Source organism: Procambarus clarkii, chromosome 4 (assembly GCF_040958095.1).
Source record: "Procambarus clarkii isolate CNS0578487 chromosome 4, FALCON_Pclarkii_2.0, whole genome shotgun sequence".
Taxonomy (NCBI): Eukaryota; Metazoa; Arthropoda; class Malacostraca; order Decapoda; family Cambaridae; genus Procambarus; species Procambarus clarkii.
The window spans coordinates 19,601,321-19,626,441 of NC_091153.1; the positions used below are offsets into that span (position 1 = coordinate 19,601,321).

The 25,121-nt window shown below is 44.9% G+C and overlaps 1 protein-coding gene across 2 annotated transcripts in view; it reads right to left on the reverse strand.

Annotated features, from left to right (window-relative positions):
- The window catches only part of LOC123751063 (pyrethroid hydrolase Ces2a), a 343,394-nt gene that overhangs the window by 120,875 nt on the left and 197,398 nt on the right, over window positions 1-25,121 (reverse strand). For both annotated transcript variants that reach the window (XM_069333166.1, XM_069333161.1), the window contains exons 4-5: window positions 23,722-23,863; window positions 17,119-17,304 (exon numbers count right to left, since the gene is read on the reverse strand). In XM_069333166.1, coding sequence (XP_069189267.1) covers window positions 17,119-17,304; window positions 23,722-23,863 — 328 coding nt within the window. The remainder of the gene's footprint in view (window positions 1-17,118; window positions 17,305-23,721; window positions 23,864-25,121) is intronic.

The window sequence follows — 25,121 nt, forward strand, 5'->3', positions numbered from 1 at the left end:
AACATCATTCTCGGATGGTAGGCACATTTATCAATTCCGTAGGATGCCGTTTGGTTTGAAGACAGCGCCTTCGTCGTTTCAGAGGGCCATCAACTTCATCCTTAGTCCGGTACTGGGTAGGCATTCTTTAGCGTACCTGGATGATGTTGTGATATATTCCAGGACGTTTGAGGAACACCTACGGGACTTGACTGAGACTTTGAAGTTGTTAGATCAGGCAGGTTTCAGGCTGAATGTTCAGAAGTGCACCCTGGCGGCTCAGAAATTCAAATTTCTGGGGTTCCAGGTGTACCCAGACGATATCCGACCTGACCCAGATTCTTGCCGCGCCATTGCTGACATGCCTACTCCAAGAACAGCAAAGGACGTGCGTAGATTTTTGGGGGCGGCCGGATATTTTCGTCGTCATATTGAAGGTTTCGCTGGCATTTCTGCACCCCTGACTGATCTGACAAAGAAAAATGCGAAGTTTGTATGGAAATCTGAGCATGAAGAGGCCTATCGCAAACTGAAAGCCCAACTAATCACGACACCGGTATTGGCTATTCCTGATTTTGAGAAAGAGTGGGAGGTGCACACTGACGCCAGTGGTATTGCTATTGGCGGGTGCTTAATTCAGCGAGATGCGGATAATTTACCCCATCCAGTAGCCTATTTCAGTAGGAAGGTCAAAGGACCTGAAGTTCGTTATTCAGCTACGGATCGGGAGGCACTGGCAGTAGTAGAATCAGTTAGGTATTTCGAGCCTTACCTATTTCAGCGGCATTTTGTAATCTACACAGACCATCGAGCGTTGACACACATATTTAAAAAGCGAACAAAATGCCCACGAATGTCACGCTGGTCTCACGAACTGTCGGCCCACTCATTCCAGATCTTGTACAAGCCTGGTCCAGCACATGTTGTGCTAGATACGCTAAGTAGAAACATAGCGGCAGTTCAAGTTAATGAAAATATTGAAACCATTCCATCAGATAAAATGAGAGAATACCAGATGAGCGAGCCTAGATGGAAAGAAATTATTGAGTATTTACAGGGAGGAAAATACCCAAAAAAGAAAAAGAATTTACCTATTCATGATTTCGAAATGAAACAGGGCGTCCTGTATTATATTAATAGCCAGAATGATAGGGCAGTATTTCAACTAGTTATTCCAGACGCGTTGCGGTCATCAGCGTTAAAGCTTGCACATGCTTCTAAAATTGCAGGGCATCCGGGGGTCTTTAAAACCCACTTGAAAGCAAAGTCTCTATTTTATTTTCCAGGATTACTTTCTGAAGTAATCAATTTCGTGAAGTCGTGCCCTCGTTGCCAGAGGAGGAAAGGCACCCTTAAGGTACAAGCCCCACTTCAGGAATTTCCTGCAAGTCGTGAGCCTTTAGATCGTGTGGGGGCCGATTTGATTGATTTACATCACAGTCATTCAGGTAACAGATACGTGTTGGTGCTGGTTGACCATCTGTCTGGGTACACTACACTAGTTGCATTACCTCAGAAGGATTCTCGTACGGTTGCAGATGCATTCTTGCGTAGGTTCGTTACTGTATTCGGATCTCCTAAAGTTTTAGTCTCTGACCGGTGTCAAGAATTCAATGGGAATTTATTTAGAGAAGTTTGTAAAATTTTAGAGATAACTTCGGCTTTTACAACAGCCTACCACCCACAAGCAAACGGAATGACGGAACGGACTAATCGTTCAGTCAAGGATATGCTTGCAATCCTTGCTGAACATGATGCAAACTCCTGGGATGAACACCTACCCTATGTTCAATTAGCCTTGAATACTGCCATCCATCAATCAATTAACACCCAAGCACTTCATTTGTTTACTGGTAATTCATGCAATTTCCCCTCAGGTCTGCTTAACAGACATAATGTTGCATACGGGGGGACTATCCTTCAGAGGTCCTTGGAAAAATGAGAAATGCATGGAATATTGCAGCTGAAGCGTCCAAGAAGGCACGGAATCGGTATGCTCACTTTTATGACAAGAAAGTGCGCCCCCTTGAGTTGAAGGAAGGAAGCCTCGTATTGAGAGTGAATGAGGCTGCGCCCGCCAATCAGAGTAGGAAACTAGCTCCGAGGTGGCGAGGGCCATATAGAGTAATTAAAAGGGCGGGGCCGGTTAATCTTGTTATAAAGGAGTATTTGAGGACCAGGTGGAAAGGACAATTCATGTAAATAAATTGAAACAATATCATGTTAGAGAGGAATTAGAACTGCCTTCAGCGGGTCTAGTTCCTGACTCAGCAGTGCTGACTCATGGCTTCACCGACGAGTCAGAGGACAAGGATGACCCTCTGTCATCGTCATCGCTCATCAGTAGTCAGGTGCAGTCTCGCCACCCTATGGTGACGAGATCTCGCGCTGTACAGTAAAGTAACTTCCTTGGTTAGTATAATTTAGTATTCATTAGATTTTCCTGTAGAGGCAATGAGGTGAACTATCTCTATACTTAACTCGGGTAGCAGCTTTTACCGTGCTCTGGGGTTCCACCTCCACCAAACCCAGAGTATATCTATGCTTCCGCTGTGTTGTGTCTGTCTGTTCCCAGGTCTGATTGGTACACCGACCCAGTTGTTCCAGCAACACGTGAACCCTTGTCTGTAAAGACCGAGGGGGAGGCACGTTACACAAAGCCCTCCCCCCACCAGACCCAGTAACCCATACATCAGTTACTTTGGGGATGAGTGACTATCCAAGAGTCACCCGGCCGACGCCTCACGTCACTAACGAGGTTGTCAGGGCCAGCGAACTGTCCACATTATAGCAGTCACCGGGGGTGCCATACAACGCCGGGGTAGCTGTCTCGAGATCACAACTACCCACCTGCTGCGTCATCAAGACTGCAGCCATTCCAGCAGTGTTGGAGGAGAGGTCAAGAAATGGAAAGCGCGTAGCAGCACTCAAGAATTTCGCCGGAAGATTAATGATTACGTCATCTGAAGCAACAAGAAAGCAGAACTAAGGCGGCTACAGGTGGAAGGTACGGTTTCCCTACAGAGTACCGGGACTCGCCAATAGAAGGTCGCCAAATTGTCTCCTTTGGCCTAAAGTCGGCGGTACGAGGGTATACACAGTTGGTGTTTACGGCCTAGTAACCTGGTGACATTAAAAAACGCCTGAGATGACGTGAGCAATGATGGAAGACGAGATTCACCTGTTCTGCAAACAAGCAACCCGCCTCTACGACCTTCTGACACCACTCCTGTTACGAGACACTGTTGGTACATCCAGTCCTGCTCTGCTGTGGTCATCTGCGACGTCAAGTTTAACATCAAGACTGCCGTGTGAACTGTGATTGATATGAAGGCGTGTGGACTGTCGGGAGCCAGGCCAATGGCCGAAGTAACAGTATTCTACAGCTGTCACTTGGCACTCCGCTCTACTACACTCTGTCGTCATTCAAAAACTACCGGATGGGAGTACAAGAGGACCAGGTATTGATGTCTACACATGAGAAAGGCAAGATCGACACCGTCATCGTCAGCGACTACATTCAGCATCCATCAGCATCGATATTTTTTTTTCCGATTACTCAATATGAACAATTGATACAAACGATAAAGTTGGCTCTGAACATCTGTATAAAGAATATCTGGACACTTTTGTTTAAATGTTGAAAAACAGATTTAGAATCACAATAATTTATAAATGTTGAAAAACAGATTTAAAATAATTATTCTGGTATAATGATATAGGGAAATTTCACTCTATAAATTGGTCAGTAATCAAAATCGAAGCGCCTGTGTAATTGTTTAAGCCCAGAACAAACGGTTATGGAAAATTATGTTGTGTGCTACTTTTTCAGAATGTTTGAACACAGGAGAGGCGGACCAATATAAACATTGACATTTCTAGTGAGTGAGGACACTTGGCTGTACAGTCAGCTGAAACCTGTGATATAGTATAGGATTTTTTTTTATATTTTTAGATACATGTAATAAACGATAGGTGTGTTCCTTAGCATGTCAAGGTTGACATTGATTGGGGAGTGGTTAGTACACGGATGTGAACTTGATAGTTCCGTAGTACGCTCCCGGATGACTGAAAGTTCAGTCTGAAGATATAACTTTTATGTTTTATGGCGGAGCACGGTGTGGCCGGCTCTAGAGGACACATGAACTTGGCTAGTGAAGAGCCAAGAGATTATAATAGCTAGTCTTTGCTGTTAGGAGTAGGGACATGTTATTTAGCTATGTCAGTAAGAGTAGGATGTATGTTTCCTGATGTCGGAAGATTGCTGTCAGTTGACAGCTGGGATATTTATGAGTTTGAACATGTTTATTATGATGATGTTGGACACTAATAATTGTCAAATTTTCTTAGGTTAGCTTTTGTTTGTGGCATGAGTTGAATTGTGGATTTGGATACTAAACCTCGTTATTTTTAACAAATTAACAAGGTTTACTAAGTGCTTGTGCCGGGGGTTGTAACAAACTAGGTTTGTTGTAAGAATTATCCAGATTGGTTATCTACACCGGGGAGCATGGGAAGCTGGACCCACACGTGGGTTGACCCGGGACCTGACCCCAGGGAATTCGCGGTGAAAATAATTGACGCCTTTGTTCACAAGTTTCGTATAATGAATCATCCTATAGTATTCACTTATTTAGAGAAATTAGCCTTCATTCATTTTGCATTAAAATTGTATTGTATAGTATTACTGTTTATAATATCAAGAGTTTTCTAATTATTGAGTTAAGTCACCATCAGTGACGTCACGAGCCAGGACTACCCTTTATTGCGGAGTGACCTGGCGGTCATAGGTCATGAGGTTCCATGTCCTCTATTTCTCAAAGGTCAAAGAGCCATTTTTTATTGGAAATAGCTCTTCCTTAAGATGCTTGGGTAATTTAACTTCAGTAAAATAATTCAACCAATCTGGATCATTCAGTGCAAATAGAGGTTAGTTGTTATAACTTAAGCCTTGTAAGTAACTTAACGATGCGGAACAATACTCTGCTCTGGGCTCCTGGGGAGAGGAGCATCAGAGAGAGGACGGACAGTGTGGTTTGAGAAACAACTCGGGCAGGTGGCCTTCCCATCATCGGCCTCCCGACAGCACGAACATCTAGCTGGTCGCCCAAGGTAGAATTGCTTTAGGAGTAATTGTAGGGAATAGTCCATTCATTGCTAGTCAGGGAGTGATCTGTTTTTAGATTTTGTTTAGTTTTGGAATAAATTAATTAGTTATTAATTTGCATTTTCATTATTTCCATGTGTGTGTTATATTTATGTGAATTTGTCCTTGTCACGTGGTCCCCACGAGGCCGAGTTGAATTGGGCGCCGATTCTAACATCGAATCAGGATTATCATTCCCGGATTTGTAATTAATTCCACACTTAAGATCCAAGGGTGTATGTTACTTGTGGGGATCAAGCCCCAAAGTTATTGATTAGCATGATCGATCCAGACCTCGATCATTGCTCAATGTAGCTGGTCTGGTGGTGGCGGCAGAAAGGCGACCCTAGGGCTTTGCTAGAAGCCTAGTCCACGTCATACGGGTTGTAGAATCTCAAGTCGGTAAATCGTCTCGAGACCACGTGGCATGGGGTCGGCTCGAGTGAAAGTTTTAGGGTCCCTTGGTAGAGAACAAAAGTAAGAATACGGGCAGAAGGGAGTAAAAAGGCAGGAAAGATCATTCGAGAACCCCCCCCCTCCCCGTGTTACAGAGTGGTGGTTTGCTGTGGGAGGTGTGGAGCGCCCTAGTGGGGCTCCGCCTGGCGGTATGGAAATGGCTGGTGGTAGCCGTATTCGACGAGTCGGTACTGTCCAGCTGGATTTTTCTGCGGCTTTGACTGGCCCATTGTGGAGATTGCTCCCCTGGACGTGCTCCGTGTCGACGTCTCCGATCTCCTGGGACTACAGAAGATATCGCCTACCCGTGTTGCGGTGTCGTTTGCCACATAACTTGTTTACCGGGAGTTTGTGGCTCCCTGGGATGCATGCTCGCTTCCTCTTCTGGCTTCAGCAGTCTGTGGAGGTCTTGTATCCCTGGGGGCCCTTGACCTTTGTGAGTGTTCAAGGTGTGCCGGTGACCTTCCTCAAGGTGGAACTTATGTCGTTGTTTACGCGGTTTGGTGCAATGGTGAAGCACCGGTTTACCACTCTGAGTGTGGGCCAGCTGAAGGGGGGTCCGGCTGGGTGTACGCATGCTCGTCATGCAAATCACGAGCCCTATTCCTTCCAGGGTTTCGTTTCGTGGGCTCTCTCTGCAGATCTTTTATTAAAGGTCAAACCCACACGTGTTTCCGGTATGGTGCTGCGGGCCACGTGGCGGCCGGTTGTGACGCTCCTCATGTTGAGGCTCCTTCAGTTTTCCTGGAGGATGACTTTTCCCACTTGTCGGTGCCTGGGGATTCCCCGGCGGATCCTCGCTCTGTACAGGGGCCTGGTGTGGTTCCTGCGGAGGTTCCAGATGGCGCTCCGTCTGGCCCTGATCTGTCTGCCCCACTGGTGAGATCTGAGAACCTAGGGGTACCTGCTTCGGACCTTCAACGTTCGGTGGTTGCGGAGGTGTATCCGCAGCCGGTTGCTTCCCTGTGGGCATTGGATGATGCTGTAGGGGTGGTGTCTGCTTCTCCTGCAGACGGACATGTGCTTCCTGGGGCTGTCAGGGTGGTAGTGTGGGTGACTCCCCCCCCCTGCCCTCTGCCTCGACGCCTCTGGTAGTTTCCTCGTTACCACGTGCCTCTTCTCCTCTGCTGGTTCCGTCGTCCTCGCTGGATACCTCACGTGTGCTGCAGTCTACTCTTTCCCCTGTCGTGTCTCTTTCTTCATCGAATCCAGTCTCCTTGGATGGTAGTGGCTTTTTGCCCCGCGTTGTTGAGGTTGCCGTTCTGCGGGGTCGTGCTTCCCCGGCTTTGGGGCTGCCTGCTGATGGTTCTTCTGGGGCATCGCTTGCAGGGGGTGACAGTTCCGACGATCAATGGCCTATTTCTAAGCGACGTCGTTCGGCTCGGGGTGCGTCACCTCGCCGGATGTGGACAGAGGAGCGTGACACTATAGATGATGATGCTGTGGGCGACGTTGTGCTGCCTCCTGTGGTGCCTTCTGTGTTGGACGCTGTGCCCCCTGCTGGTGGCTCTCCTCATTGGGCGGTTGCCCCTGGTGACCGTGACCTCATAGTGGTATTGTCTAAGGATGTGCGACGGGGGGGGGGGGGGGGGACCTCTGCCCCTGTTCCGATTGGTGGGGGCTCTGGGGCGCCTGTGGAGTCACCCTCCGTGGGGCTCGGTGTGATGCCCGGTGTCGAACGAAGTGCGCGCCCTAGTGGGCAGGCCGGTGTGCGGCCCGCTGTGCAGCCTGGTGTGCTTCCAAGTGTTCGGCCCTGTGACCAGCTTCCTAGGGGGACACCCATCCCTTTCGTCCTCCCGTCCGGCGAGGTGATCGACAGATCTACGACATCTCTGTGTTTTACGACTGATGACCTGGTGCGTCCTGTTCCCTGGTGCCCATCTTCCATCTGGGTTCTGCAGGCAGAGTGTTCCATCATGGACGTGCCGGATTCGAAGCCTTGGACTTCTTCGCCTCCTGGATGTCCGCTTGCCGAAGGCAACCAACTTGTTTGGGATGCTTATTGCTTACGGTTTCCGGCTCGGGAGTACCCAGAGAAGTATGAGTAATTTGTGTGGTTGGTTTCTGTTTCGTGATGTTTCCCCAGTGCCTGCGTGCACAGGTGGGTGTCCTTGTCTGTGCGTGTGTGTGGTGTGGATGTCTGTTCCTGGCTCCTGCGTGGCCTGTTTTGTTGTGTTTGCAATTTGTTTTGTGCTTTGTCTTTGGTATGGGTGTTTGTATTGTGGTTGTGGGTGTTTGGTGTTCTTTCTTTCCTGTCGTTGCGAGCGCCCTGCGTGTTCGGGTGGGGGGCGTCTTGGTGTGGGGTGGTGTGGTTGTGTATGTTATCTTGAGAGGTTATCTTGAGATAATTTCGGGGGCTTTAGTGTCCCCGCAGCACGGTCCTCGACCAGGCCTCCACCCCCAGGAAGCAGTCCGTGACAGCTGACTAACACCCAGGTACCTATTTTACTGCTAGGCAACAGGGGCATAGGGTGAAAGAAACTCTGCCCATTGTTTCTCGCCGACGCCCGGGATCGAACCCGGGACCACAGGATCACAAGCCCAGTGTGCTGTCCGCTCGGCCGACCGGCTCCCTTCTATGAAGGGAGCCGGTTCCCATACCTCCCTTCAGTTGATGGTTGAGACCATACCTCCCTTCTATGAAGGGAGGTATGTTGCATGAGTTGTGTGTGCATGTGATTATTTCTTTGTCCTTGTAATTGCTTTACTCTTTGTACATATTTTATGTTATTTATGTTCTAATATGTAGTTTTTGGATTTCATGTTACTTTGTTATTGGTGCCCTCATTTGTGTCTGGTTCTGCTCCTTTGTGTGCGGGGTCGGGCTGCCCATGCTTGTATTTTAACTTACTCTCCTTTTCTGTTCTATGGGGGGTTAACTTTCTGTACATTTGTTGCAATTTTTGTGTATTTTTTCTTGTACATTTTTGTTATTGTCCTTATGTCATTGACTTGTTGTGTGTTATATGCAATTTCTGTCCCATGCTGTTTGTGGGTTTCTTTGCTTGTGTCCTGTGTGCTTTCCTGTGACCCTTTATATGTATTTTATGTCTGTTTCATGGTGTTTTGCTATAAGCACGATTGTTTGTATTTATATGTTGTTTCGCACTTGTTCCCTGTTTTTGTATTTTGTTTTTTTATATATCAATAAAAAAAATTTGAATATGCCAGGTTGTTCGTCGACTCGCTCTCCTCGTTTGCGTCGATCAAATGATTTTCTACTGGCATTCCATGCATAATAGCACTTCTGAATACAGCAGTGTTTTTGCAAACACGTCATGTTGACATAATGTTACAAAAGCAGTTAACATTGTTGTTGGTGGATTCATAGGTGTTTGTTGCACATTTGCAGCTGTAAAATAAACGTGTTGTCCCTTTTTCTTGTTTTCAACCCAAAAACAAAAAATATTAACGAAATATTTCAATTAAAACGCAGATCAATCGGCAGAGCTCAATTTCACGACCAATTGCACTGAAAATGAGACAAACTGTTAAAAAAACGAAATGACAAAAACGAAATGCAAATAATGAAAAAGAAACAAATAAACTATACTTACAAAATATACGGTATGGTAAACAACACAGCTCAAGTCCAATGCAATGTCACACAAAATAATTAAATCAAAATGAAAATAAATCAAAATCTATGAAAATTCAATTTATCAATGCAATCGGAAACACTGAAATGGAATCGTAACATATTTTGTATAGTGTGTGTGTTGCTCTTACGTGCAACAGATGGCGCTGTTTTAAAAAAAAACATGTTTATACCTGTCACAGGTGTGTGGCATCTAAATAGTAGATTTAAATAAACTTGCACGTATTCGAATGGAACGTTGTGTCAAAATTTCAAAGCAATCGGTGAAGAACTTTCGGAGATTACAGGATGTGTATGTCCTACAGATGGCGCTGTTTTTCAAAAAAAGATTGTTTTTTCCTGTCACAGGTGAGCCATGTATATAGTAGATACATAAAAACACTCTCCTATTCGAATGCAATGTTGTGTCGAAATTTCAAAGTAATCGGTAAAGAGGTTTCAAAGATTTCCCTCACATGAAAAACAGAGCTTTTCAAAAAAAGCATGTTTTTCCCGTCACAGACGTGACATCTATATACTATGTATACAAAAACTCGCTCGAATGCGAATGGAACGTTGTGTGAAAATTTCAAGGTAATCCGGGAAGTACTTTCGGAGATTGGCGATTTTGAACAAACAAACATTTTCATTTTTATTTATATAGCTTGTTCTACAGAAACTTCTCTGTGGCCTACAGAGCGGAGGAAAGAGCCCTAAAAGGGATCATCTCTGTTTCTCTGTCTATATATCTCGCTCTCTGGCTTTCTCTCTTTGTCATTCTGCCTCTCTTATGTCTCTCTGTCTCTCCATCTGTTTATCCGTCTGTCTCTCTGTCTCTCCATCTGTTTATCCGTCTGTCTCTCTGTCTCTCTGTCTCTCTTTCTCTCTTTCTCTCTGTCTCTCTGTCTCTCCTTCTCTCTTTCTAAGGAAACTATTGGGAGAAAGCACCAAATCATTACGACTATATAGCACTTGGATTTGGAATGGAATAGGACTTTTCCATTCCAAAAATTCATTCCATTCCTTCCAATCCAGGATAAGGATTTGGAATGAGACGAGGGCCTTTCATGGTGCGCAACTACTTTGGCTAAACAGTAGAGCGACGATCTCATTTCATGCAGGTCGGGGGAGTGGTGGGAGTTAGTTGTTGGTGGGTGGTTGTTGGAGGATGTTGGTGGTGGTGGTTGTTGGTGGGTGATAGTTGGAAGTTGTTGTTGGTTGTGGGTCAACCCGTTCTCGCACTTGCTTCTAGTCAATATTGGCTTATTTAATAAGTGCATATGTGACATACTAATTGATTGTGAATATTTAAAGTTTCCCTTGAAAAGCTTCATAGAAAACACCGACCTCACCTAACCTTCTTATTATGTTAAGATAAGCATCTTATTGCTTCTTATTTACAATTATTACTTAACCTATCAACGGTATAGGTTAAGTAATAATTGTAATTAAGAAGCAATAAGATGCTTATCTTAACATACTAAGAAGGTTAGGTGAGGTCGGTGTTTTCTATGAAGCTTTTCATAGTAAACTAAAATATTTACAATCATCTAGTATCTCACATATGCACTTATTTAATAAGCCAATGTTGACTATAAGCAAGTGCGAGAACGGGTTGTGTGGGTGAAGGCGGTGGTGGAGGATGGAGGTGGTTGTGTTGGGTGTGGATGGTGGATGAAAGTTTTGGAAGTGGAAGAGATGGTGGGGTGGATGTGGTCGAAATGGTGGTGGTGTTGAGATGAAACTGGACGAGCTGGTGATATTGATGGAGGTGGTGGTGGTGATGGAGGTTGTATTGATGGGAGACAGAGACAGGGGTTGTTTGGAGGTAGCGGTGGTGGAAGGAGGTGGTGATGGTTAGTGAAGGTGGTGGTTTAGGGGTTTGATGGTTGTGGGTGGAAATGGTGGTGTTGGAGGTGATTGTGGGTGGTGGTGGAGAGTGGAAGCGGTGGTGATGGTGACGATTGAGGTAGTGGTGGAGGTGGTGATTGCGGGAGGCGGTGATGGTTAGTGGTGGTGGTGGTGGTGGTTTTTGGTGGGTGATGGTGATTGTTATTGTTTGTGGGTGGTGGAGTGTTACGGCCCTCTCGGGTCGCAACTGGGTTCTTACTCTGATGTTGTTAGAGGAAGGGTATCCGGCCCCAAGCCAGTAGTGGCTTTCAAGGGATGTGATCCACAACGCAAGTAAATTAAAAGGGGAAGGGAAATAAAGTCAAAAACTTAATATAATATAATGATCACCGTCACCAATAAATATATATAAAGGATTACACGGGGGGGGGGGGTATTAACACTATAATACACTGTCGTCTTCTCCTGAAGACCCTGGATCCTCTCAGTGCCAAACTCTCGGTGCTCTCGTGGCCTCACGACGAATCCTTCGAGAAGCTGAGTCTACCCCGGCCACAGGTCAGCCAAAACACAGTTCCACTGGGGGCACCGCCGTGGAGGCCGTCAACCACAAGTCCAGCAGATGGCTGGCAGGTTCCGAATCAGCAACGCTGGTTAGGCCACTCCACGAGCGATACTAGGGTAGCGCTCTAGTCAGGAGCCTCGTGTGATACCACAGATCACTCTCCTTTCCGCAATACCCCAGTGGTTAAGCGTCTCCACCAGCCAGTCCCGGGTATGACAATCCTTCAACTGCCGCTTCACAGGCAGGGTAACACCACAGTGTTCATCCGGGAGGCGACTCACAGCTGCTGCAGCAAAACACTTGGTGTCGAGATGGCTGCCTTGGGTAGACTGACTCAACTTCCCTTACAGCAGTCCCAGGTCGACTCTGTAAGCAGACACGTCATCAGTAACAGGGACACACAAAAGCACCTCACTTACAGGCTCAGACCCAAACGCCCACCTATCCACTCCATAGATGGCGTTGTTGTCTGAGCACCACCTCACCTGAGGTCAGCAGCGGTTGTGTTGTGAGCTGAATAGGACTGGAAACTGGCCCTCGTGGCCAGTACACCTCGTCCTCACCAGGTGTCGTCGTCCATTTGGAGGGGGTTTCGGGAGCTGACCCACAGATGGCGCGGTCGTCACTGCTCCGTGCTCGGACGCTGGATTTGGGTCCGTAACATGGAGGTAGTGTTGTACACAGGTTATGTAGGAATAATTTAGAAAGCTCTCTCTCTCATAGCACGGAAGAGGAAGTTGCAAAGTGCAAATGACTCTCTGTTGAGAGTCAGTTTGTTTGGAAAGACAGCGGGCACCACAGGAAGTGGGAGCCACCCAAAGAAGCATCAGCACGAATTCAATGAAGTCTGAGTGTCACGTCTCTTCGGAGGCGTGGGTTCGTATCCCACTGCTGCCACCACATGTTGTAACTCACATGTCTATATTGCTCAATATTATTGTATTATCAGTTATGTATTCATGTATGTACTAGACTTCTACGACGAGGCTACTATATTGTCAAAGAACACAGAGGGTAATGATGGCAACTCAGCTAGTTGTTAATCTAGCTGAGTTTTTATCAGATATTTGAACTAATAGATACAATAATTATCTGATAGAGGAGGTGGTGGAGAAAGGTGGGGAGGTGGTGGTGATGTGGGGGTTAGGTGGTGGTGGAGGGGAGCGAGAGGTGATGGTGGAGAGGGGGGGAGGTGGTGGTGGAGAGGGGGAGGTGGTGGTGATGAGGGGGCAGGTGGGGGGGTGGAAAGAGGCACTGGTGATGGTGAAGAGAAGAGATGGTGGTGGTTGAGAGGGCAGTGGTGGGGGAGGAGAGGTGGTGGTGGTGAACAGAGATGGTGGCGAGGGGAGGTAGTGGTGGTGGAGGAGAGGAGAGGTGGTGGTGTGGTTATCTTATCTTGAGGTTATCTTGAGTTGATTTCGGGGCTTTAATGTCCCCGCGGCCAGGTCCTTGACCAGGCCTCCACCCCCAGGAAGCAGCCCATGACAGCTGACTAACTCCCAGGTACCTATTTGCTGCTAGCTAACAGGGACAAAGGGTGAAAGAAACTCTGCCCATCGTTTCTCGCCAGCGTCCGGGATCGAACACAGGACCACAGGATCACGTGTGCAGTGTGCTGTCCGCTCGGCCGGCCGGCTCCCTGATTGCCGTAGTCTGATGGTGATGTCGTCATGGTGGTGTACCTTACATTTATGGGATACACCATCAAATATGGTGTAGTCATCTTATCATACAGAGATAATCAAAGTTAATGACCCTGCCAAGAGAGTAGCTGGAAGTAGACTGAAGGAGCGTTAACTCAAAGTAGACTGAGTAGATCACGATGGAGGCAGTTTATTGCAAGATAATCACATTAAAACAAATAGTTTTAGTGTAAACAAATTTCTTTACCGCATTACACCACACACATCACCAACCACCACCACCACCACCACCACCACCACAACTACCACTAAACACAACTTCCACCAATCACAACTTCCATTTAATATAAACTACCACATACCACAGCTTCCCTCAACCACCCACCAATCACAACTACCACTAACCACAACTACCACCAATCATATCTACCATTTACCACCCACCCCAAACTACCTCCTACCACCAACCTCAAATACCACTACCCACAACTACCACCTAACCATCCAATCACAACTAACACCAACTACAACTTCCACCAACTACCAACAACAACTACTATTTACCACCTGCCACAAACTACCTCATACCACCAACCGTAGATACCACCAACCACAACTACCACCTATCCCCTCTAACCACAACCATCACTACCACGACTTTCACCAGCCACGACTTCCACCAACCACAACTACCACAAACCATAACTACCATTTACCACCCACCCTAAACTATCTCCTACCACAAACTACAACTACCACCAACCACCAACTGCAACTTCCACCAACTACTAACCACCACCAACCACAACTACCACCGACAACAACTTCCACCAACCTACCACAGCTACCCTTTACGACCAACCAAAAATTACCACCAACTGCAATTACCACACTCACCAACCACAACTACCACCAACCACCAACTACCACCTAGCCCCACATACCACCACCCTACGGCACCACAAAACAGCTCCATTACACTATGCCACAGCACCAAGACCACACTGCCACACCATACTACGACATGTTGGACAGTATACCAGAGCACCACACCACAATACCAGAGCACCACACCACAATACCAGAGCACCACACCACAATACCAGAGCACCACACCACAATACCAGAGCACCACACCACAATACCAGAGCACCACACCACAATACCAGAGCACCACACCACAATACCAGAGCACCACACCACAATACCACAGCACCACACCACAATACCACAGCACCACACCACAATACCAGAGCATCACACATTTCACATACTACAGCACTTCATAACACCACATGCTGCCACCCAACACGCAACACTACACTACTAGTCACCACAGCACCACATGGTGTCACCACCACACCACAGCATCACACCATGTAACCACCACACAACCACATCTCAGCACTCACCATGTAACCACCACATAACCACATATTAGCACCACACCATGTAACCACCACATAACCACATCTCAACACCACACCATGTAACCACCACATAACCACATCTCAACACCACACCATGTAACCACCACATAACCACATCTCAACACCACACCATGTAACCACCACATAACCACATCTCAGCACCACACCATGTAACCACCACACAACACATCTCAACACCACACCATGTAACCACCACACAACCACATCTCAACACCACACCATGTAACCACCACATAACCACATCTCAACACCACACCATGTAACCACCACATAACCACATCTCAACACCACACCATGTAACCACCACACAACCACATCTCAGCACTCACCATGTAACCACCACACAACACATCTCAACACCACACCATGTAACCACCACACAACCACATCTCAACACCACACCATGTAACCACCACATAACCACATCTCAACACCACACCATGTAACCACCACATAACCACATCTCAACACCACACCATGTAACCACCACATAACCACATCTCAACACCACACCATGTAACCACCACACAACCACATCTCAGCACCACACCATGTAACCACCACACAACACATCTCAACACCACACCATGTAACCACCACATAACCAAATCTCAACACCACACCATGTAACCACCACACAACCACATCTCAACACCACACCATGTAACCACCACACAACCACATCTCAGCACCACACCATGTAACCACCACACAACACATCTCAACACCACACCATGTAACCACCACATAACCACATCTCAACACCACACCATGTAACCACCACACAACCACATCTCAGCACCACACCATGTAACCACCACACAACACATCTCAACACCACACCATGTAACCACCACATAACCACATCTCAACACCACACCATGTAACCACCACATAACCACATCTCAACACCACACCATGTAACCACCACACAACCACATCTCAGCACCACACCATGTAACCACCACACAACACATCTCAACACCACACCATGTAACCACCACATAACCACATCTCAGCACCACACCATGTAACCACCACATAACCACATTTCAACACCACACCATGTAACCACCACACAACCACATCTCAGCACCACACCATGTAACCACATTTCAACACCACACCATAGCTCCATAACACCTCATCCCAGCACCAACACCACATTGCCACACAAACAAGCACACCATTAAACATCACATCACACAACACCACGAAACCAGAGCAGAATGCCACAACACGCCCCTACACACTAAACATATTGCTACACCATAGCACACCACAGTAACACATGACTTCTCCACACACTAAACATATTGCCACACCACCACACACCATAGTAACACATGACTTCTCCACACACTAAACATATTGCCACACCACCACACACCACAGTACCACATCACTTCTCCACACACTAAACATATTGCCACACCACCACACACCACAGTAACACATGACTTCAACACTCCAAAATAAAATGAAATATTTCCAGTTACTTTTGGACAGCTATAAAACAATTTTTACAACTCAAAATCATGTACTCTACAGAAAAAATACATAAATTTAATATTTAAATATGATAACAGCATTTGTTTGAGGATAAGAGTGTTATAAAATCAATATTAGCTAAAGAATAAGATCCCAGAACAATTGAATGTTTTACGAATGTTCCATATAGCTATCAAACACCTATAATTTAACAAATTTTATTCATAAAGAAAATACATATATTTAATATTAAACAAGTAAACATTATTTTTTAATATATAGGAGTAAATAGTGTTATAAAAGCATTTATTAGATAAATCATGAAAATTTTAATCCTGTCTGGGATTTAATCCTGTCCTGACGTTGGGCGCCTGACAGCTAGGTGGACAGCACCTCGGATTCGTAGTCCTGAGGTTCCGGGTTCGATCCCCGGTGGAGGCAGAGACAAATAGGCAAAATGTTTCTTTCACCCTGATGCCCCTGTTACCTAGCAGTAAATAGGTACCATGGAGTTAGACAGCTGCTACAGGCTGCTTCCTGGGGGTGGGGGGTTAACAAAAAGGAGGCCTGGTCGAGGACCGGGCCACGGGGATGCTATGCCCCGAAATCATCTCAAGATAAGCTGTCTTAGAAAAACTAAATGTTTTAAGAATGTTTCATCTAGTTATAAAACAACATTCACAATAGATTAATGTTTTTGGCGGAAAAATTAATAAAATCATAACAAAGTATTTTTTTAATATATAGGGGATGAAATAGTGTTAGAAAATCCAATATCAGCCAAATTATTTATAAATATTAATACTATTTTCCGATTATATGTTGCCCACATGTCTGTTGAACCTTTTTCACAACTTGGCATTCCCACAACCATCTGGAAACCTGAGGGGAAGTTGCAACACCGTTTGGTTTTGGTTGGGATACATTAAACTTTTTTCCATTTATAGCTAATAACTTACCTTTGGCGTGTGGATTGAACATCAAGAGGTGCACGGAGGCACTTCCAGCACTGTTTCCGAAGATGGTCACTCTCTCAGTGTCACCGCCAAAGTGAGCAATGTTGTCCCTAACCCAAGCGAGGGCGAGGGTCTGGTCCCTTAGCCCCAGGTTCCCTGGCAAAACCTCGTCCTCCGTCGACAGAAAACCTGAAATCCCAGAAAATCTAGACAGGTGTGATTGGGTCACTATAATAATATATTTCAGGATTACATACTAAAAACACTTAATTATTTCCTTTTATGTAAGTATTCAAAGAGAAGAAGCAATTATAATATGCCTTGTTACAGTGCCCTCTCTTATTTCTTTCGTTTGCCTGTTTTAAGAGTCATATCAGCTCTCCCTACTGATTCTCTGAGGTACAGGGAGTCTGTTGATATATGTGGCGACCAGACCGGCCGCCAGATAAGGGAGAAATTTACATTATAAGTTGTAGGTAAGGGGAAAGTGGCGCCCTGATATAAATAAAAGAGTATCCCCTACTGCAGATATGATGTTTTGTAAGGGACACAAGCCGATCGCGAATTGGCTGACTTAGGTCGTGGGCGACCAATCAGAGCCCGCTGTGACGTCACCTAGTGCCCCGGGCGGCGCCAACGTCAAAGTTGACCTGACTGTGGAGGTGAGAGGACGCGCCTCGGTCAGCTCTCGAGGATTTAAGGCTCTACAAGCCTTATTCAGTGGATTAAACTAGCCATCGCAGCCCACCATAAGTTATGGGAGACCATGTGCTTCTGGGAAGCAAAAAGGAACCAAGTTCATTGAGCAGAGGAGTGCCAAACTTGGAAAATAGTCAGCGACGACGCTGGGCGGCGCCACTGGACGTTGAGGTCTGGAAGGTGCGGCGGGCAGGCCTAGCTGTGACTGGGTCACATCCACTGAGGGTTTTGGAGGGATGACACCGTTCCTAGGACGAGGATCAACGCCTTGTGGAAGGGACGAGTGTGTGAATATAGTGATTAGCTCAGTGCTCATTGGTGAACCAGGATTGATAGCTGAATCTCTGGAATTGGAACGGCGACGACGTGAAGGCTTCACGTCACCTGAGAACCTGTGGAACGTTCCTGGATCGTCAAGGATCGACTCAGGAAGCGTGGGAACCTCACACCATCGAGGGACAGGCGTCGTGAGCCAGGAAAGTAAGGTAGATCAATTTTCCCTCCCAATACCCCTTGTTTGAGTAGGCTAGATAGGCCGCGATATTTACTTATGTATGTGGCAGTATGACATTAATACTTTAGTAGTAGAATAGGCTGCAGGGCAGCTTGTGTCCAGGACTGTTGGAGAGGACAGTGTGTGTGGACGGCAGGACAGCTGAAGAAGAGGTGCCGACGTGGTGAAGAGGCCCTTCTGTGAGTGTGTGTGACTCCTGTCTAATCTGCCCAGTTAAATGAGTGGTTGGAGGTCGTGAAAGAAGAGTTGTTGAAGATCTCCAGATTTATTATCCTTATTTTCATTTTCATGTATTGCTTGTGATTGTATGTGTGATCATGTAATTTGTGTCAGTAAATTCACACATTTTATCATTGTGTTTAAGTGTGCCTCCATTATAATATTTCTCTATGAGCATACACGAGGGTTATCATAGTACCACCTAGGGAACGTCGCGTTCTCTATAGAAGTTCTTATCGCCTGGAGAGTGGTAAAGTAGCACAGACTTATATAAGAGTGTACCCTTAGCCATCCGGCTAGTATCAGAGCCTGACTGGTGGCAACAGGTAACGTAGTGGCTGGAGAGAGGTAAAGCCACACAGACTTTTATGGGAGAGTACCCTGGGCCGACAGTCCAATAGCAGATCTATGGGAGTAACAACACTCTGGCAACAAACAGTATAGAATACACCCACTGAACTGCATGGCTGGGGTGCAGATATACTAACCCAGCTGGCGACCTTGTTAAGAAGAAGATAGAGAAGGCAAGCGGGAAAGAAGTTCCTGCAACCTTTTTGTCTGGCAGGCAAGACTCAGGGGAATTTATTGTTATAAGGTAAGCCTGAGTCTTCCTTCACTCCTCCGAGGGTCTAGGCCAGAACTGCTGATAGCAGTTTCCCCGTGGTTGACTGAAGGGCTTCCAGGGTGAATCAGTGGCACCCCCTTCAGTGGTGGAAGCAAAGACCTGCGGTGGTGGGAATTGCTGGTCCTCTCCTGTGGGACCAAGGAGACTCCGGTGAATCCCAGGAGTAGCAAGGGCTGTGTATTCTGCCTTCTGAGCCCCTAGCAGCCGAGTGCTAGCAGAGCCCTGGCCCCCCCCCCCCGTGACAGCCTTATATTTTGTACTTTCTTTGATATGTGATTCATTCGTTTATCCCAGGAATATATATATATAAGAAAAAAATATTATAAGAAATATCTACCCGAAACGCTGCGCGTACTAGTAGCTTTACAAGATTGTAATTACTATGCTATGTATCCTCACAATCCCAATGTACCTTCTTGTATATATATATAAATAAATAAATAAATAAATAAATAAATAAATAAATAAATATGCAATGCTTGTGTAAAATGTTTACTCATTGGGTTCCAAGTTAGTATCAGACGGTAAGTAATTATTAAAAGGAGGCACCATATCCTGAAAGACCAAATAACACTGTCATCGAATACTTAAAAGTTCTTAAATATCATTGAGAGTCAATACAGGAGTAAAAATGCATAAAACAAATGAAGTCAAAAGAATCATAGTCATCGAGGATTTTAACAAAGGCAATATCAATCAAAGGATAATTTGCGATGGTACTGGCAATCAGGGCTTTTTGGAAGTCTGCAGTAGTAAGCAAAACACAGCACACGTGAGGAACACAAATGCGAACAAGCCTGAATGGTCCCCAGGACTATATGCAACTGAAAACTCACACCCCAGAAGTGACTTGAACCCATACTGCCAGGAGCACTCTGCTGGCGTACAGGGTCCCTTAACTGCTCGACCAACATGACCGGACAAAAGAAGATGGTAGCCGAGGCTATTTCCATCACCCCGCAGACACTCGGTTGGTAATCTTGGGCATGGTATATTATCAAATCACCTCATTCTTTGGGGCACACGTGAGGAACACAAATGTGAAGAAGCCTGAATGGTCCCCAGGACTATATGCAACTGAAAACTCACACCCCAGAAGTGACCCGAATCCATACTGCCAGGAGCAATGCAACTGGTATCTACAGGACGCCTTAATCCGCTTGACCATCACGACCGGACAAAAGGAAGTAATAGCCGAAGCTATTTGAACCACTTCCCTGCCAGCACTCGGATGGTAATCTTGAACATAGCATTTTATCAAATCACCTCATTCTTTGGGGCCCATGTGAGAAACACAAAGGCGAACAAGCCTGAATGGTCCCCAGGACTATATGCGACTGAAAACTCACACCCCAGAAGTGACTCGAACCCATACTGCCAGGAGCAACGCCACTGGTATCTACAGGATGCCTTAATCCGCTTGACCATCACGACCGGACAAAAGGAAGTGATAGCCGAAGGTATTTGAACCACTTCCTCCCTGGCACTCGGAAGGTAATCTTGGGCATAGCATTTTATCAAATCACCTCATTCTTTGGGGCACACATGAGGAACACAAATGCGAACAAGCCTGAATGACCGTTCTCTTGACCATCACGACCATTCGGTCGTGATGGTCAAGGGGATTATGGCGTCCTGTAGATACCAGATGCGTTGCTCCTGGCAGTAGGGGTTCGAGTCCCTTCTGGGGTGTGAGTTTTCAGTCGCCTATAGTCCTTGTCCTAGTCCTAGACGATCATTGGTGCGGTGGTCACGGTACTGTGTACGTTTAGGGGTGATCCTGGACGTCATGGGTTCGAATCCTGGCCGGGTCAAAGAGTTCTTTGATATATATGGCTTGCGTGTTCATGCAGCTTTCTCACACACACACACACACACACACACACACACACACACACACACACACACACACACACACACATATATATATATATATATATATATATATATATATATATATATATATATGTATATATATATATATATATATATATATGTCGTACCTAGTAGCCAGAACGCACTTCTCAGCCTACTATGCAAGGCCCGATTTGCCTATTAGGCCAAGTTTTCATGAATTAATATATTTTCTCTATTTTTTTCTTATGAAATGATAAAGCTACCCATTTCATTATGTATGAGGTCAATTTTTTTTATTGGAGTTAAAATTAACGTAGATATATGACCGAACCTAACCAACCCTACCTAACCTAACCTAACCTATCATTATACGTCAGGTTAGGTTAGGTAGCCGAAAAAGTTAGGTTAGGTTAGGTTAGGTAGGTTAGGTAGTCGAAAAACAATTAATTCATGAAAACTTGGCTTGTTAGGCAAATCGAGCCTTGCATAATAGGCTGAGAAGTGCGTTCTGGCTACTAGGTACGACATATATACACATATATATATATATATATATATATATATATATATATATATATATATATATATATATATATATATATATATATATATATATATTTATATATATGTCGTACCTAGTAGCCAGAACGCACTTCTCAGCCTACTATGCAAGGCCCAATTTGCCTAATAAGCCAAGTTTTCATGAATTATTTGTTTTTCGACTACCTAACCTAAACTAACTTAACTTTTTCGGCTACCTAACCTAACCTAACCTATAAAGATAGGTTAGGTTAGGTTAGGTAGGGATGGTTAGGTTCGGTCATATATCTACGTTAATTTCAACTCCAATAAAAAAAAATTGACCTCGTACATAATGAAATAGGTAGCTTTATCATTCCATAAGAAAAAAATTAGAGAAAATATATTAATTCAGGATAACTTGGCTTATTGATGGTGCTTCTTGGAAGAGATGCACCATCTCTATGACTAGGCAGAGAGCGCAAAGCTGAGTTTCTGGCTTTACAACGCAGCCGAAGATATTATGTTTCTTGAGTGAATTTCAACTGGCTGTCTACTATGACTCCTAGGTATTGACAGTAGGCGACCCACTCAATTTCGTGTCCATGTATTGCGAGTCTGATATCTTGAGTTCTCATTTAAATAGCCATTGCTTTGGTTTTATTTATGTTTATTTTCACTGCAATGTGTTCCGCTTCCTTTTCTGATGATGCCTTGACATTTTTATGCATGGTTCCTGGCGCCTTTGCCATTGATGATGACCTCAAAGTCGTCTGCATAGTTAAGCAGATTGGCTTTTGGTAACTTGAGCTTCATGATTTCAAGCTCAAGTAACCCTTCCTCTTCAACTGTTTCATGAGACAGTGGGAGAGGAAGGGGCTTGTTATTCCTCCCTGTGGAGTCCCATTTTCCAGCCTCTTTGAGGAGGAAGTTTTTCCTTGGAATTTAAATTTAGCTTCTCTGCTAAGCAGACTTTCTTTAGCAAAGGCAAAAGCATGTCCTTATCCACCCTCTCCATGGTTTCCATATCCACCAGGCAGCACAGTGTAGCTGGATCAAAAGCTCGATGGGTTTTTCTAGGTCCTGAAAATTAAGGATTCCTGGTTTATCATTGATCTGACCCAGAAGGGACGAAAGGCATTGTGTGGTTCCACACCGTTTCTGTAACCAAACATATTTTGGTGCAGTGGTTTGGCTTTCCATTCAATTAATTTAGGAGCCATTCTTTCTGCAGTTTTGGCCAGACAGCCTGTTAATGAGATGGATCTAGGACTTTTTACGATTTTGGGTTTGGGAATGAGAACTATAATTGCACTATTCCAAGAGAGTGCTCGAGTTATTTTCACCCATACTTTGTAGATGAGATTCAAGAAAGCTTCTTAACCCTTTTCTCCTAGTTTGGCCAACATGTTGTAAGTGATTTTGTCCTCATCTGCAGCTGTGTTTTTATTTTTTTTTATAGTTCCTAGTTTTTTTCAGATTGAAAGGTTGGTCTAGTTCGTCAGGTCAGGCTAAAGCTTCGTCAATTTTTTTCCATCTTGCCACTTGAAATATTTGTTGGCGAGTCAGAATTGCTTGAGGAAATTGAGTGGAACTGGCTCTTGAAGCAAATAGATTTGCTAATCTTTCTGCTTCTTGCTCTGGATGAACATTATGGGGCAGAGCAGAAGGCGATTTTCCTTTTGCCCTCTTGATCTGCCTCCAGACTACCTTTGGCAATGGCAAGAGCATATTTTTTATTTCCTTATCAGGGCATGAACATGGCTTGAAATCGGAGAGCATTAAGACTTAACAATAACTAACTATAAATTGCAGACCTACTTCAAACATACTGGGAAAACATAATATATATTTTTACATTAATCTGCATTATAACAGGGCAGGAGGAGACAGCATGGTATGTCTCCTTTCACATCCTACCTTTGTTCACCTATCAAGTAATAGTAACCTGTTTGATAGTCAACTGATGTGGGTCGCCTACCAAGGAATAGTTAACATTGCTCACATTCGAGAAAAGCCAAATTCCCACGAACAAACCATGGAAACAAAAAGGAACAAGTCTGAAAGAGCCTTGTGCAGATTCCCTTATTCTCTGACCATGGCAGGGTGCATGATGAAGTAATAGTGGAGACAACAAACCATTAGAGGCTGGAACGAGGCGAGGTGGACTGACCGAGGACTCCCAGACGGTAGTGTATGGTGACGAGGACGACGTCCTGGGTGAGCAGAGGCATGTAGTGGTAGTTAGTAGCGCCTCCAGTCTGGAAGGCTCCCCCATGAATGTACACCATCACCGGTAGCTTGGCATCTCTCTCCTGAGTTATATACATTATACATATATATTAAAAGTGTACATTTGGTGTGGCTGCTCAGGAAATGCTCAGTGACAATCAAGTTAGCTTCATTTCAAATTTTTTTGTATAAAGTTAATAGATTATTCTATCAAGATGCACCGGTCAAGTGGCAGCAGTTCATGCCTGACCCACTACTCCACCTAGATAATGCTACATCAGTTTGACCAAATACTCTGTCTTTGTTGCGTTTTACATTAGTCAAAATGCAGTCTGAACAAATGTTTTGCTTTATGACCAAACCTAACCTAACTTACCTAACTGAACCTAACCTAAACTAACATATAACTAAATCAGAAATTCATGTTATTAACAATATTAATTCAAATAATAACAATAATTCAAATAATAATATTAATTCAAATAATAATATTAATTCAAATAATAATATTAATTCAAACAATAATATTCAGGTAAATAATATTATCAAATAAACCAATTACAAACAATTTGTAGAAAATAACGAAAATCACACTGCCTATTAGGCAAATCAGGCTTTGCATACTTGGCTCAGTATTGCGTTCTGGATATTTGGTACGACATACGTTTGTAAATATATGTATATAACTGAAAACTCACACCCCCAAAAGTGACTCAAACCCATACTGCCAGGAGCACTATGCAACTGGTGTATGGGGTACCTTATCCACTCGACCATCACGACCGGATGAGAGCTGATGGTAGCCGAGGCTATTTCCCCATCAGCCCGCCGGCACTCTGATGGTAATCTTGGGTATAGAATTTTATCAAATCACCTCATTCTTTGGGGCACACGTGAGGAACACAAATGCGAACAAGCCTGAATGGTCCCCAGGCATACATGCAACTGAAAACTCACACCCCAGAAGTGACTCGAACCCATACTGCCAGGAGCACTATACAGGCATACATGCAAGGTGCCACGTACACCAGTTGCATAGTGCTCCTGGCAGTATGGGTTCGAGTCACTTCTGGGGTGTGAGTTTTCAGTTGCATGCATGCAATAGAGTAACACATCTTATCATTTGTGTATGTTTCTAAACATATAAACATTAAACTATTACTGCAGTCAACGCAAAGAAAGGTAGTGTTCATTTCACTAAACTCCAAGGCGACTATGGCTTAGGATATGCCTATAACAATGTTAAGACACACAAACCAGGTAACCCACTACGCACAATAATCAGCCAAATACCAACTCCAACCTATCACCTGGCAAAAAGACTTAACGAACTCCAAACTC